The sequence below is a fragment of the Dendropsophus ebraccatus genome, chromosome 7 (assembly GCF_027789765.1).
Source record: "Dendropsophus ebraccatus isolate aDenEbr1 chromosome 7, aDenEbr1.pat, whole genome shotgun sequence".
NCBI classification, from domain to species: domain Eukaryota; kingdom Metazoa; phylum Chordata; class Amphibia; order Anura; family Hylidae; genus Dendropsophus; species Dendropsophus ebraccatus.
The window spans coordinates 101,272,253-101,284,967 of NC_091460.1; the positions used below are offsets into that span (position 1 = coordinate 101,272,253).

General features: G+C 43.6%; 1 protein-coding gene across 4 annotated transcripts in view; it reads right to left on the minus strand.

Annotated features, from left to right (window-relative positions):
* Positions 1-11,403, minus strand: part of LOC138797614 (GRAM domain-containing protein 2B-like) — a 68,826-nt gene extending 57,423 nt beyond the window's left edge. For all 4 annotated transcript variants that reach the window (XR_011363960.1, XR_011363958.1, XR_011363959.1 and 1 more), the window contains exon 1: positions 11,183-11,403. Coding sequence is in view for 1 of the 4 variants with exons in the window: in XM_069978004.1 (XP_069834105.1) it covers positions 11,183-11,235 (53 nt within the window). In the remaining 3 variants the exon portion in view is untranslated. The remainder of the gene's footprint in view (positions 1-11,182) is intronic.
* Positions 11,404-12,715: the final 1,312 nt, after the last annotated feature.

The following is a 12,715-nucleotide window of genomic DNA, read 5'->3' on the forward strand; positions in this document are numbered from 1 at the left end:
GCAGAGCACGGAACACAGTTGGAAGGGGGTAGATTCTTGGAGGGACTTTCTCTCCCGATAGTAACACAAGACCAACTGGACATGCTAAATTCGGAAATCACGGCAGAAGAAGTGATTACCACCATCAAGGGACTACCCAGCGGAAAAGCTCCAGGGCCAGATAGCTATTCTGGGGAATTTTATAAAATTCTGGCCCCTCAGGTCTCCCCGGCCCTCTCTGGCTATTTTAATTTTATTCTACAAACTGGGACCATCTCATCCACAGCTAAACTAGCGTACATAAAGGTGCTCCCTAAGCCAGGGAAAGACCCATCTGACCCTGGATCTTACAGGCCCATTTCCCTTATTAATCAAGACCTCAAGCTCATATCTAAAATAATGGCAAATAGACTAGCATCCTTTTTACCAGACCTCATTGGTAGCCATCAGGTGGGGTTCATACGAAACAGAGCGGCAGTCACTAACATCAGGAAGGTCCTCATGGTTTTAGATAGAGTCCAGCGCCGACCCCAGCCAGGAGAAAACCCGGCTCTCCTCGCTTTGGATGCAGAGAAAGCCTTTGATAATGTTAGATGGGACTGGCTGGGCTCGGTGCTGGACAAATACGGTATTTCAGGAGCATTTAGAGTATTCTTGTCAGGCTTATACAGTGATTTAAAAGCACAAGTTCATACCCCTGAAATACTATCTTCCCCTTTGACATTGGAGAAGGGAACCAGGCAGGGGTGTCCCCTTTCCCCTCTTCTCTTTGACCTGGCCATAGAGCCTCTGGCTAGGCACTTGGTGGACACAGGCCTCTATGAGGGACTCAGCATCAGCAACCAAACGATTAAAGCGACCATGTTCGCAGATGATGTTCTATTGTTCTTGAGTAACCCGGAGGACTCCGTCCCCAAGATAATAGATTTCTTACATTACTTTGGGAGCTTCTCTGGCTATAGAATTAATGTATCCAAGAGTGAGATCCTTCCTCTAGGATCTAAATCCCCTGCCTGGCTGCCCTTTGTAGGTTCTCTGGGGATTAAACCTGCCTCTTCGGCTATCACTTACCTAGGTATACACATAGGAAAAACTGCAGACACACTATATTCTCTAAACTATAATAGCCAAAATGATCACAGAACTCCGTAACTGGGAGCACCTGCCATTAACTTTTATGGGACATTGCCATCTAATTAAGATAAGCTTTCCCCGCCTGCTTTACCCGCTCCAAACACTGCCGTTATTACTTAAACACAAAGACATCCAGAAATTACACAAAGCATTTACGTTTTTTCTTTGGAGGGGAAGACGCCCTCGGATCTCCCTTCAAAAATTAATGCTAGGGAAACTGGAAGGGGGCCTCAATTTTCCGAGCATACGGGGCTATAACTTAGCATGTATCTTCCGCCATGTCCTAGACTGGATTTACGGGTCCTCATATTTTTCAGACTTTGCGCTGGAAACAGACCTGGCTAGCCCCTGCAATCTCACTTGCCTACTGCACACTACCTTTGCCAAGCTCCCCCAAGAGGTCAGACACTCAGTTCTCTTACGAGACACCCTGGTCACATGGAAGGAAATACGTAAAGCTTACAACCTGCCATTCCTCATATCCAAACATATGCCACTATCAAGACACCCGGAATTATATATGGGGCAATCGCCCCGTGGCTTAGGGACTGGGCGAATATGGGCCTAAGAAAAGTGGGTGATCTCATGGATAGGAAACATCATAAATGGTACACCACAATAGAGCTGCTATCTAAATATAACATCCCAACGACACAGAGGTTACAATTATACCAACTACATACTTTTTGTGCTTCTAGACTGTCAAACTTAACCAGAGAGGCCCCAACCAATGCTTTTGATGACCTAATCCGGATGGAGCCGCACAAGTCCTCTATCTCCCTTCTCTACACGACCCTGAGAAAGTTCCTTCTGAAATCAGACAGACTTGCATTATTTCACACGTGGTCCAGATGGACTCAAGACCAAAACATCGCCGAGGTCATCCTGGCAGGATGGATGAGGGTTAGAAGATGTGTCAGTAATGAGAGATGGCGTGAAACCTATTTTAAAATGGCACATAACGCTCTATATGGCTTTAATTTCGTACCCACCCCATCGTTTCCTGACAGAATCACCTCTTGCCCCAAGTGCCAGACCCCCCTCACAAATTTGTGGCATGGTGTGTGGAGCTGTAGTCACACTGCCAAGTTTTGGCAAGAAGTGGTGGACTACATTTATGCTCACTGGAAAGTAAGGTTGGCTATGACTCCACAGACTATTCTATTTCATCAGCTACGCCCTCCAGAAGAGGAAGGGGAACCGCGCCAACCACCGCAACTGATAAGTGTGATCCTCTTAGTGGCCCTTAGATGTTTATTCTTTAATTGGATATCTCCTACTCCCCCAGACATATCCATGGTCATTGCACAATTAAAATTATTCTTTGGGGTAGATCGCATTGACACTGAGAGACATAAAACAAAGAGCGCAAAACGGTTCTTCCAAAAATGGAGGACTTTTATAGTCACCCATTATGACCCTCCAGCAATTGCAGATATAATGCGGCCCTTCCGTCTCACAGAGTGGTACTGTAAGGCTGACTTGGCGGGTTCTTTAGGTGCCCTCCGGCTCCCCATGTAGGTCATTGCATGTAGGCCACCAAGATAATATGGTTCTTATGCTCTTAGAGTGGTTTTGATTTAGTTATTTTCTTTTATTGTTTTTTTTCCAATATCGGATTGAGTAATCAAATCTTTATGATCACCTCTTGAAATGAGCAGCCTTTGCTTGGGGACACCAATGTTTTCATGTCACGGGGGGGAGGGCGGGGGTTCTCTTTCTTTGGTTGTGGATCATATTACGGTTCCTGTTTTCTATATTGATTCAGTGTGACATTATTCTTCACTGTGAACTTCACTTCACACTGTACCATATCTGTACCATATTTGTTTGGAAAATAAATAAAATATATTTAAAAAAAAAAAAAAAAGATGGTGTTACTGCAATTTTTGCCAACTGGGGGACCTTCCGAAGTTCCTAGGAAATTTTGAATCGCCATCTGTTCGTATCTACTTTGCTGAGTGATACCTGAACCACTCTATTGCTTTTGCTCTATATGAAGGACTTCTCCTCCTATAAAAGATTATTGTGACATCATTTCCATACTTATCTCTACCTTAGGTTTAGTTGTTATCCTAGTTTTTTGTTATCTTTAACTTCTTTGCTGTGCTCTGCTCAGTTTCTGAGCCATCTAAGTTTTCCTACTTTCACTGTGATATGTTGTGGCAGTTTGATGTTCCACTGATATTCTGGCTCTCGCCAAAGATATTTTGGTACCTGTGAAGTGGTACGTGTTTGGTTTATGTGTTATGATGGGGTGGTGGGCAGTGCTGGCTGTGGGTTGATTTTCTTGGCCTTCTCCGAACCTCGGGGCTCACTCGTTTTTAAAACGAGTGTAGCACAGGGCTTTTGGCCATGAGTTCCTATGTCTTTTCATCCTCTTTTCTTTGTTTTTTTCTTCTCTTCTTTCCTTTTCTCCCCCCCCCCCCTCCTGAACATTCCAGAACGTAGGAGGCAGATTGCATTTTCCTTGCATAAACGAGTTATGATTGCCTTTTTGCAGGAGACGCACTGTAAAACAGGATCGTCAGTATGTGTTGGCTAACGTATACTTCCCTAATCAGGGTCAGGAACAGTTCTCTCGATGGAGGAGTTTGGAGAAGTTTGTGGAGTCGTTACCCATCATCTTAGGTGGTGACCTAAATATGGTCTTGGACCCTAAAGTAGACTCGTCCTCAAGTAGGTCATCCCCCTCCCACTTGGCAATTAGAAGGATTCAAACTATATTGCACAGATTGCGTTTGGCGGACCTGTGACCCACCTTGCATCCCAGCGACAGGGATTATAGCTTCTACCCCCAGGTTCATTCCTCCTATAGCAGGACAGATGTGTTGTTGGTATCACATGCATTATTAGACTTCTCCCCTTCAGCTTCTATTGCGTCCATATTGTGGTCCGATCATGCTCAGGCTCATAGCTCCCCATGTCTTCAAAACGGGACTAAGAGACCCTTCAGTTGGCGCTTGAATGAGAATCTTCTAGATGATGTGCTTTGCCTTACAGATCTTAGGAAAGCTATTGACTACTTTAAGGGAGCTCATTAATCGGACCAGACATCGGCTCCTATAAAATAGGAAGCTCTTAAAGCTACTTTGCGAGGGGTCTTGATTTCTCATGGCTCCCGCCTTAAGAGGGAGAGGGGAGAAACTATTAAGAAATTGGCAGAAAAAATAGCGTCTAGAAACCCTATCCCCTCTTTTCCCTCCGGAATTAGAGACTCCTTGGAAAATGAGGTGTCGGCAACCGAACTGGGAGATGTTATGAAAGAGGCTAAGAGTGGGAAGAGCCCTGGCCCAGATGGCTATACGGCTAGATTTCATAAGATCTTGGCAGGTCCTTTGTCTCCTGTGCTTCTCTATGCTTTTAATGAAGTTCTGCAAGGTTCCTCCTTTCCAGCCCCAGATCTTTCTGCTCATATCACTGTGCTCCCTAAACTGGGGAAGCCTTCAGGTGTTTGTGCAAACTATAGGCCTATATCCTTGATCAACCTGGAATTGAAATTTTACTCTAAGATCTTAGCTGCGCACTTGAGCCCGCATCTTCATCCCAAATATAGAAAAGGACCAGGTGGGTTTTTATAAAACAGAGAGAGGCGCAGGACAACAAGATTGGGACTCTGAACTTAATTGAGAGAGGGTTGCTGGGACCCCCCTGTGCATCCTGTCTCTTGACGCTGAAAAGGCGTTTGAAAGGGTGCACTGGGGGTTCCTTGAGTCAGTATATAGGGTTGGGACCCGTCATGTGTGGCGGGGTTATGGTGTTATATAACGGACCAACTGCACAGGTGAGAGCAAATGGGGCTCTGTCAGAACCATTTCCCGTTTTAAATGGGACACAACAGGGGTGTCCCCTTTCCCCTCTATTGTATATCATAGTGATGGAGTTCCTTGCAGCAGCTATTAGAGGAATTGATTCTATAAAAGGACCGGTAGTAGGTCCCAAAAATTAGCTATCTATGCAGATGATGTCCTTTTATACTTCTCCCAACCATCAGTTAGCATCCCTAATGTTTTAGATGAAATATGGAAATATGGGGAACTTAGTAATTTTAAAATTAATACATCTAAATCAGAACTTTTTAAATATTTCCCTTTCTAGTCCTGTCGTGTCCCATTTAAATTTAGCTTTTCTTTTTCGGTGGCAATCACAGTCACTTAAATATTTAGGAGTGCAGATCAGAATTTGTAGCATTATATGTGGCAAATTTTGTCCCATTGCTCAGAGAATTGGAGACGGAGATAGATGGTTGGCTACGCCTCATCCCTATTTGGCCGCTTAGCGGCAGTAAAAATGGGTGTATTGCCAAGGGCTGTGGAGTCGGAGTCGTGGAGTCGGAACTAGTTTTGGCTAGAGTCGGAGTTGGAGTCGGAAAAAATGTACCGACTCCGACTCCAGCTGTAAAAAAAAATCTTAAAACAATTTAAAATTGAGTTTTAATATGAATTTTATAAGTTTTGCTCATCAATATATATTATGAGCAACATTCTAATAGGACACTGGCCCTATTACATAAGGGTGGTCGAGGGATATATCAGTAATAGAACACTGGCCCTATTAGATAAGGGTGGTCATGGAAAACTTGTGGGTCACTATTTGGCACTTTGTTTCTGAGCTGGAAGAGTCCATTGTGTGGGGGGAGATCTGTGCTGTTCTCTTCCTGGATGCTGGATGACTGTATATGAGCAGCAGTGTAATATGAAGAAATCCTGTGTAATATAGAGGAGGATAAGACATAAGTAGTGTAGCTGTAACCACTGTCCTCAGTGTGGTGTTTTTTTCAGTGCTCTATGGCTGCAAGTGTGTGTGTGTGTGTGTGTGTGTGTGTGTGTGTGTGTGTGTGTGTGTATGTATGTACAGTATGCTATGGCTGCAGCTGTGTGTGTGTGTGTGTGTGCGCGCTATGGCGTGCCCCCACACCCACAGTGACCCCTCTATATCACTATGTGTGACTTCTCTACATCACTATGTGTGACTTCTCTATATCACATGTGTCTGGCATTGTTAGCAGTGTTTTTGTGTGTATGGTAAATATTGTCAGCAGGAAAAGACCACCTGCTCCATCTAGTCTACTTCTGAGTTGTTCAGGACATGGAGGCTGGAGACTAGCTGCATCCACTGCACACACAGGAGAAGCTGCTTTATATACATTATTTCTTTATTCACTCAGAAGTCGCCCCAGGATCATGTAGGACATTAGGGAGAAGCTGCTGAGCCAGTGTGATTAATAACTCCCCTGGTATATGACTGGCCATTTATGAGGAGCAGGAGTCAGAGTCAGAGTCGGGAGTCGGTCCTGATAAAATTCAGGAGTCGGAGCTGCAGCTTACCGACTCCACAGCCCTGGTATTGCCGTGTATTATATTATTTTCAGACCCTTCCTATGGTCCCTGTAGGTCCCTTTCTGCGGAAGCTTAGGACGTTGTTAAACAGATTTGCCTGGGGGTGTAAGAAAGCTAGACTCCCATATAGACTTTTAGCACGACCTAAGCTAAAAGGGGGGGCAGGCCTCCCTGACTTTAAAATATATCATAATGCCGTCCTAGAAGCTTGCATATTGGATCTTTATCTTATATCTTATAATATAAGAACATATCTTACCAAATATGTTTACAGTTTTTATAGATTTTCTATAATTTTGATCATGTTATCTGTTTTTTTTACATTTACTCCGAACATGTGACTCGGTTGGTAATCACATGACTTTTTTACATTGCCTTTTTAGATTAGTTTTTATTTTATTCTTTCTTTTTCTTTATATTGCAATTGCTATTATTACATATTTCTTTGCTATTGTCTTACCCTAATTTATCTGTATTTATGTGTTAACATGTTGTCTGGGAGGCGGGCCGCGCCGCTTGTGGCGCAATCCCAGTCCTTTAAATATGGCCACTGCTTGTATGTATGTCTTCCTGGCTTGAAAAAGAGGCATAATGGCATTGAATGCGTTGCCTCTGTAGACAATTAATTTCTTCTGATAACAGTGACATCCTCTGGGCCTCACTGCACCTACAAGTCTCCGAACGAGAATCCTGGGATCCCCTGCACTTCTCTCTACCTTCCTGGGCCCTGTCACTTGTATACCGGCACATGTAACCTGGGACCACACAGCCAGAGGGGAACTACAAGTCCCAGGGTGCCCTCTCAGATTCCCCTAGGTCTGGCATGCTTGGACTTGTAGTTCATTCAAAGCAGGAGGATGTATTGTATGTGAGAGTTTGGCAGCCTGTGATCTCCTATGCTGTCAGAGAACTTCAGGCAATTGAATGCCCTGTCATCATCTACTGTTGCATGCTGGGACTTGTAGTTCTGCTATGCATTTTAGGACAACCTGTTTTCCTGGTGGTTCTATCTTGCTCTATTAGCAGCTTTGTGCCATGTACAGCTGCTACCTGTACTTCATTACAGTAGTATTGTGCATAATCCACTGCACAGACGAATTACAACAAGGTACCTTGCTCACTAGGTGACCACCAGCTACAGCACATTGTCAGCACCTTAGGTAGGGCCTGGGTGCTGACAGATTCCCTTTAAAGGGGTTAACCAGTGCTACAAAAACATGGCCAATTTCCTTTAGACAAACACGACTCCAGTTCAGGTGCGGTTTGCAATTAAAGCGACTCTGTACCCAAAATCTGACCCCCCCCCCCCCCCCAAACTGCCTTAACCTTCAGATAGCTGCTTTTAATCCAAGATCTGTTATGGGGTCCATTCGGCAGGTGATGCAGTTATTGTCCTAAAAAACAACCTTTAAACTTGCAGCCCCGTGCCCAACAGGCGTGGCCTAGATTGTGTATGCATAAGGGTGGCACAACTTCTCTGTCCCTCCTCCCCATCTTCCTCATCATTAGGAATGCTCCAGGCAGTTTGTCTCCTATTCCCCACCTGTGTCAGCACGGCAAATGGGCTGGATCGTTAAGACACCTGTGCAATGTTCTGACAGGAGAAAATGTTTCAGTGGCATTTCTAATGATGGAGAGGGTGGGGAGGAGGGACAGAGGGGTGGTGCAAAGTTGGGGCACAGATACTCCTGTTGGGTAAGTTTAAAAGTAGTTTTTTAGGACAATAATTGCATCACCTGCCGATAAGTTTAAGTTTTACAAAGATCTTAGCACATACGAGAACAGTTAGATTTGCTCAGTCCTTAACGCCAAAAGTGACTGACGAGTAAAGGGGTTAAAGGACATTATGGGTACATAGTCTTAAAGAGGATGTACCATCAGGTACAGAATCAATGGAGCCGCGCCATACAGGGGCGGGGGATTCCGCCCACCGGGGGCGGGCCGGCCCACCTCCTGTGCTTCAGCTCCGGCCCGGGACCCGTGGATAGAACAGCGCCGTACACAGGAACACGGCACCGGCTTCCCCATGACAGCGCCGATCTATTCCTGGGTCAGATTAAAGAGGAAGTACCTGATGGTACATCCTCTTTAAAGTTAGGTGTTTGTTCATGAACCAAGAATGGTACTGTTCCCAATTAGTTTTTTGTCTGTTTTAAGTATCTAAAATTTTTGACACATTTGTTTGATTTACTGGCTTTTAGCATAATGTGAAAAATCTGCCAAATTTATGCAGAAATCTAAACAATTCTGAAGAGTTCACAAACTTTTAAACACCACTGTAGGTCTATCTCACAGGACCATACCATTTTTTCTGTATATGCCCATTATGGGGCTGTGTGCAATTGTAAACATAAAACCCACAGCATATCCACCATGTGTGGCCGTACTGCCTGTCAATGATCCCCGCAGGATCGCGACGTTGTCCCGGAGGAGCGATCCACATATCTTACCCCGTACGGGATCAGCGCCGTAATGGCTGCAGCAGCCGGAAGCAATCGATGTGCCTATCTCATCGATCTATGCTGCATATCTATTCAGCATAGATCTGTATGAGAGATCAGAGTGCATATACTAGAAGTCCCCTAGGGGGGCTTCTAGTATAAGTGTAAAAGTAAAAATAAAAGTGTTATTATTAATAAAAAGCCCCCTCCCCTAATAAAAGTCAGAATCACCCCCCTTTTCCCATGTTATAAATAAAAATAAATAAATAAACAAACAAACATGTTTGGTATCGCCGCGTGCGTAATCGCCCGAACTATTAATTTATCACATTCCCGATCTTGCACGGTAAATGGCGTAAGCGCAAAAAAATCCCAAAGTGCAAAATTGTGCATTTTTGGTTGCATCTAATCCAGAAAAATTGTAATAAAAAGCAATCAAAAAGTCGCATATGTGCAATCAAGGTACCGATAGAAAGTGAAACCTCACACAGCCCCATAGACCAAAGGATAAAAGCATTATAACTGGAATGGAGCGATTTTTAGGAACATATATTTGTTAACAATGGTTTGAATTTTTTACAGGGCATCAAATACAATGAAAGTTATACATGTTATATATCGTTGTAATCGTAACAACTTGAGGAACATGCATAACAAGTCAGTTTTACCCCAGGGCGAATGGCGTAAAAACAAATACCCCCCAAATAAACAAAATGCGTTGGTTTTTTTCAATTTCACCACACTTTGAATTTTTTTCTGGTTTCGCAGTGTACTTTATGAAAAAATTCAGCCTGTCATTGCAAAGTACAATTAGTGGCGCAAAAAATAAGGGCTTATGTGGGTTTCTAGGTGGAAAAATGCAAGTGCTATGGCCTTTTAAGCACAAGGAGGAAAAAGCGAAAACGCAAAAATTTAAATTGGCCGGGTCCTCTAAGGGTTAAAGGTTTTTTTTTACCTAATTTTTTTTTCTTTTAAATCAACTGACGCCACAGATTTGTAATTTACTTCTCTAAAAAAGTCAAGTCTTCCAGTATTTATCAGCTGCTGTGTGCCCTGCAGGAAGTGGTATTTTTTCCAGTCTGGAGAGCAGGAGAGGTTTTCTATGGGCATTTGCTACTGCTCTGGATAGTTCCTGACATGGACAGAGGAGACAGCAAAGAGCACAGTGTCAGACTGGAGAGAATACACCACTTCCTGCAGGACATACAGCAGCTGATAAGTACTGGAAGAGTTAAGGGTCCATTTACACAGAAAGATTATCTGACAGATTATCTGACAAAGATTTGAAGCCAAAGCCAGAAACAGACTATAAACAAAGATCAGGTCATAAAGGAAAGCCTGAGAATTCTCCCCTTTTCAAATCCATTCCTGGCTTTGGCTTCAAATCTTTGGCAGAAATAACAAATTTCTGGCACTTCCTGGCACCAGTTGATTTTGGTGAACTACCCATTTAAACTATTTACCAGCATTTTCTCTTAGAGTGCATTCACAGATACTTCAACACTGTCAAAATCAAGTGCTGACATATCTGAGCACGGACCACTTTACTCCTGTGGCCCAAACTTGTATAAATGCGGGAAATTACCTGACGGTATTAAGTAGTTTACTATGTTCCCGGCCATAGGAGTAAATAGGGTCCATGCCAGTTGATGCACAGATACGTCAGCATTAGAGATGAGCGAACCTCGAGCATGCTCGAGTCCATCCGAACCCGAACTTTCGGCATTTGATTAGCGGTGGCTGCTGAAGTTGGATAAAGCCCTAAGGCTATCTGGAAAACATGGATATAGTCAGTGGCTGTATCCATGTCTTACAGACAACCTTAGAGCTTTATCCAACATCAGCAGCCCCCGCTAATCAAATGCTGAACGTTCGGGTTCAGATGGACTCGAACCCGAACCCGGTTCACTCATCTCTAGTCAGCATCCGATTTTGACAAGGTGCATGTCAGTATGTGAACCTAGCCTTATTCCACTCTCCTCTAATATAGATAACATTCATATAGTAACTATCAGGTAGTTTGCATGCCAAAGCAATGTGTATGTACTCAAAGCTCACACCATAGACAAACCAAGTAAGTATTTATCAGGTAAAGTGAAAAATACGCTTGAAAGTGCCTGTATTAAATTGCATATGAAATTATTCCGGCTGATTGGGATAATGACCAGAGGGTTTGGATGTAACTTTTTGTGACCTCTAACATTTATAGCCGTACAGAACACGAGTTATAGCACACAATACAGACAACAGACAATACAGCATAATTTAGCAGTATATAAAGCCACTTACTCAGTAGAGGCAGACGGCATACTTTTATCCATTGGATGTAGTGGATAGTCCATAGAGAGTTGTTTCTTGCCACTTGGGTTACCCAAATCTCTAAAAGTTCAACAAAAATTTTTCCTTATAGCAGTATTCTTTTAATCTACACTTTCCCCCCTTTATACTGCTCTGCTCTTTCTTCCTCTCTGATTCCCTGTGTCAGCAGCTAGGGCAAAGTCCAGAGCACATCGTTTACTCCCCTTTTCTAGTCCAGTATTAATCTCACATGAACCCATTGCGTTAGCAGAAAAAGTGTACATAATAATAATGATAAGTCTATTGGCAAGCTGCATAAAATATAGAGTTGTCCTTGATCTCCTAATCTCTTCATAAACATTTGTAATACATAATACGCATAAATTCTTTCCAGTAGTTTATATAAATTGTATCAATTTAAATGAGTGATCAAGGTCACATATGTAGAACTGACACGTACAATACATTATGCTGTGACCCTGGCAGCTGATAAGATAATCTCAGACACTATTGCCACAGCGGGGAAGATTTATTTGCGGTTTGCCAATCCCTGGCTGCTGCTGTCTCGGACAGTGATTGGCTCAGCAGCCTGTCACTTTAAAGACGGGCTCTGTCTACACCGGTGTGGGTGGCAGCCAGGAAGATACGGGGGAGCGTGGACAGGTATGTATATACCTTATTTTACACTAAAAGTCAAAGGCTTATAATCTAGCAGATAGACATTCGCTTACTGGTAATCAAATGCCAAACGATCGGACTCGAGCGTTCTTAACTTACACTCATCTATAGTAATGGCAGTTTTTTGGGAAAAAGTTGATCCAACAGAAAAAATCATAAATTCCTCATATTCCCCATTGTCTTTTGAATCTACTCCCATCTTCGGCTCCCAAACCTAAACATTCAATAGAAAAAACACCATGATGACAGGCCTGGAGGCTTTCAAAGAGCCCCGCTGCAATGACAACCCATCAGTGGCCTGCAATCACATTGCAAGAGTGTTGATGGGGGTGACATGTTAGTAACTGTTCCGCAAGAAGTATGATGCGCCACCATTTTGTGCCATGATGTCAGCTGCAGTGGGCGTTTGTTGGTCCAAGCTATTACAAGCGCTGTCTCTGGAGAGAAAGGCAGCACAGCTTGGACCAAGAGATGCCCACTGCAGCTGATGTCATGACACAGAATGGTGGCGCTGGAACGCAGCTGTGACGTCATGCTTCCGGTGGCAGAAAGTAAGCTGGCCCAGAGTACCCCTTTAAGAACTCCTTGGTTATCTAGAGAAGGAAAGGGCTTAATAGGCAGAGACATGGTAGTCTACAGAAATAAGGGGTTAAAGCATACCTATCACTGGGGGAATGCAGTAGGATACACCTAAAAACTCTTCTGATGCAAGCGGGAGATATAACTCCCAGAATTGTAATCCTGCTGCCATCTCCAAGTGACAGGTACGCTTTAATGAAAAGATAGGCCTGGGCTAAACGGCGACTCTTTGTAGTGCTAAAATTGATTTTAACTATTGAGCTACAG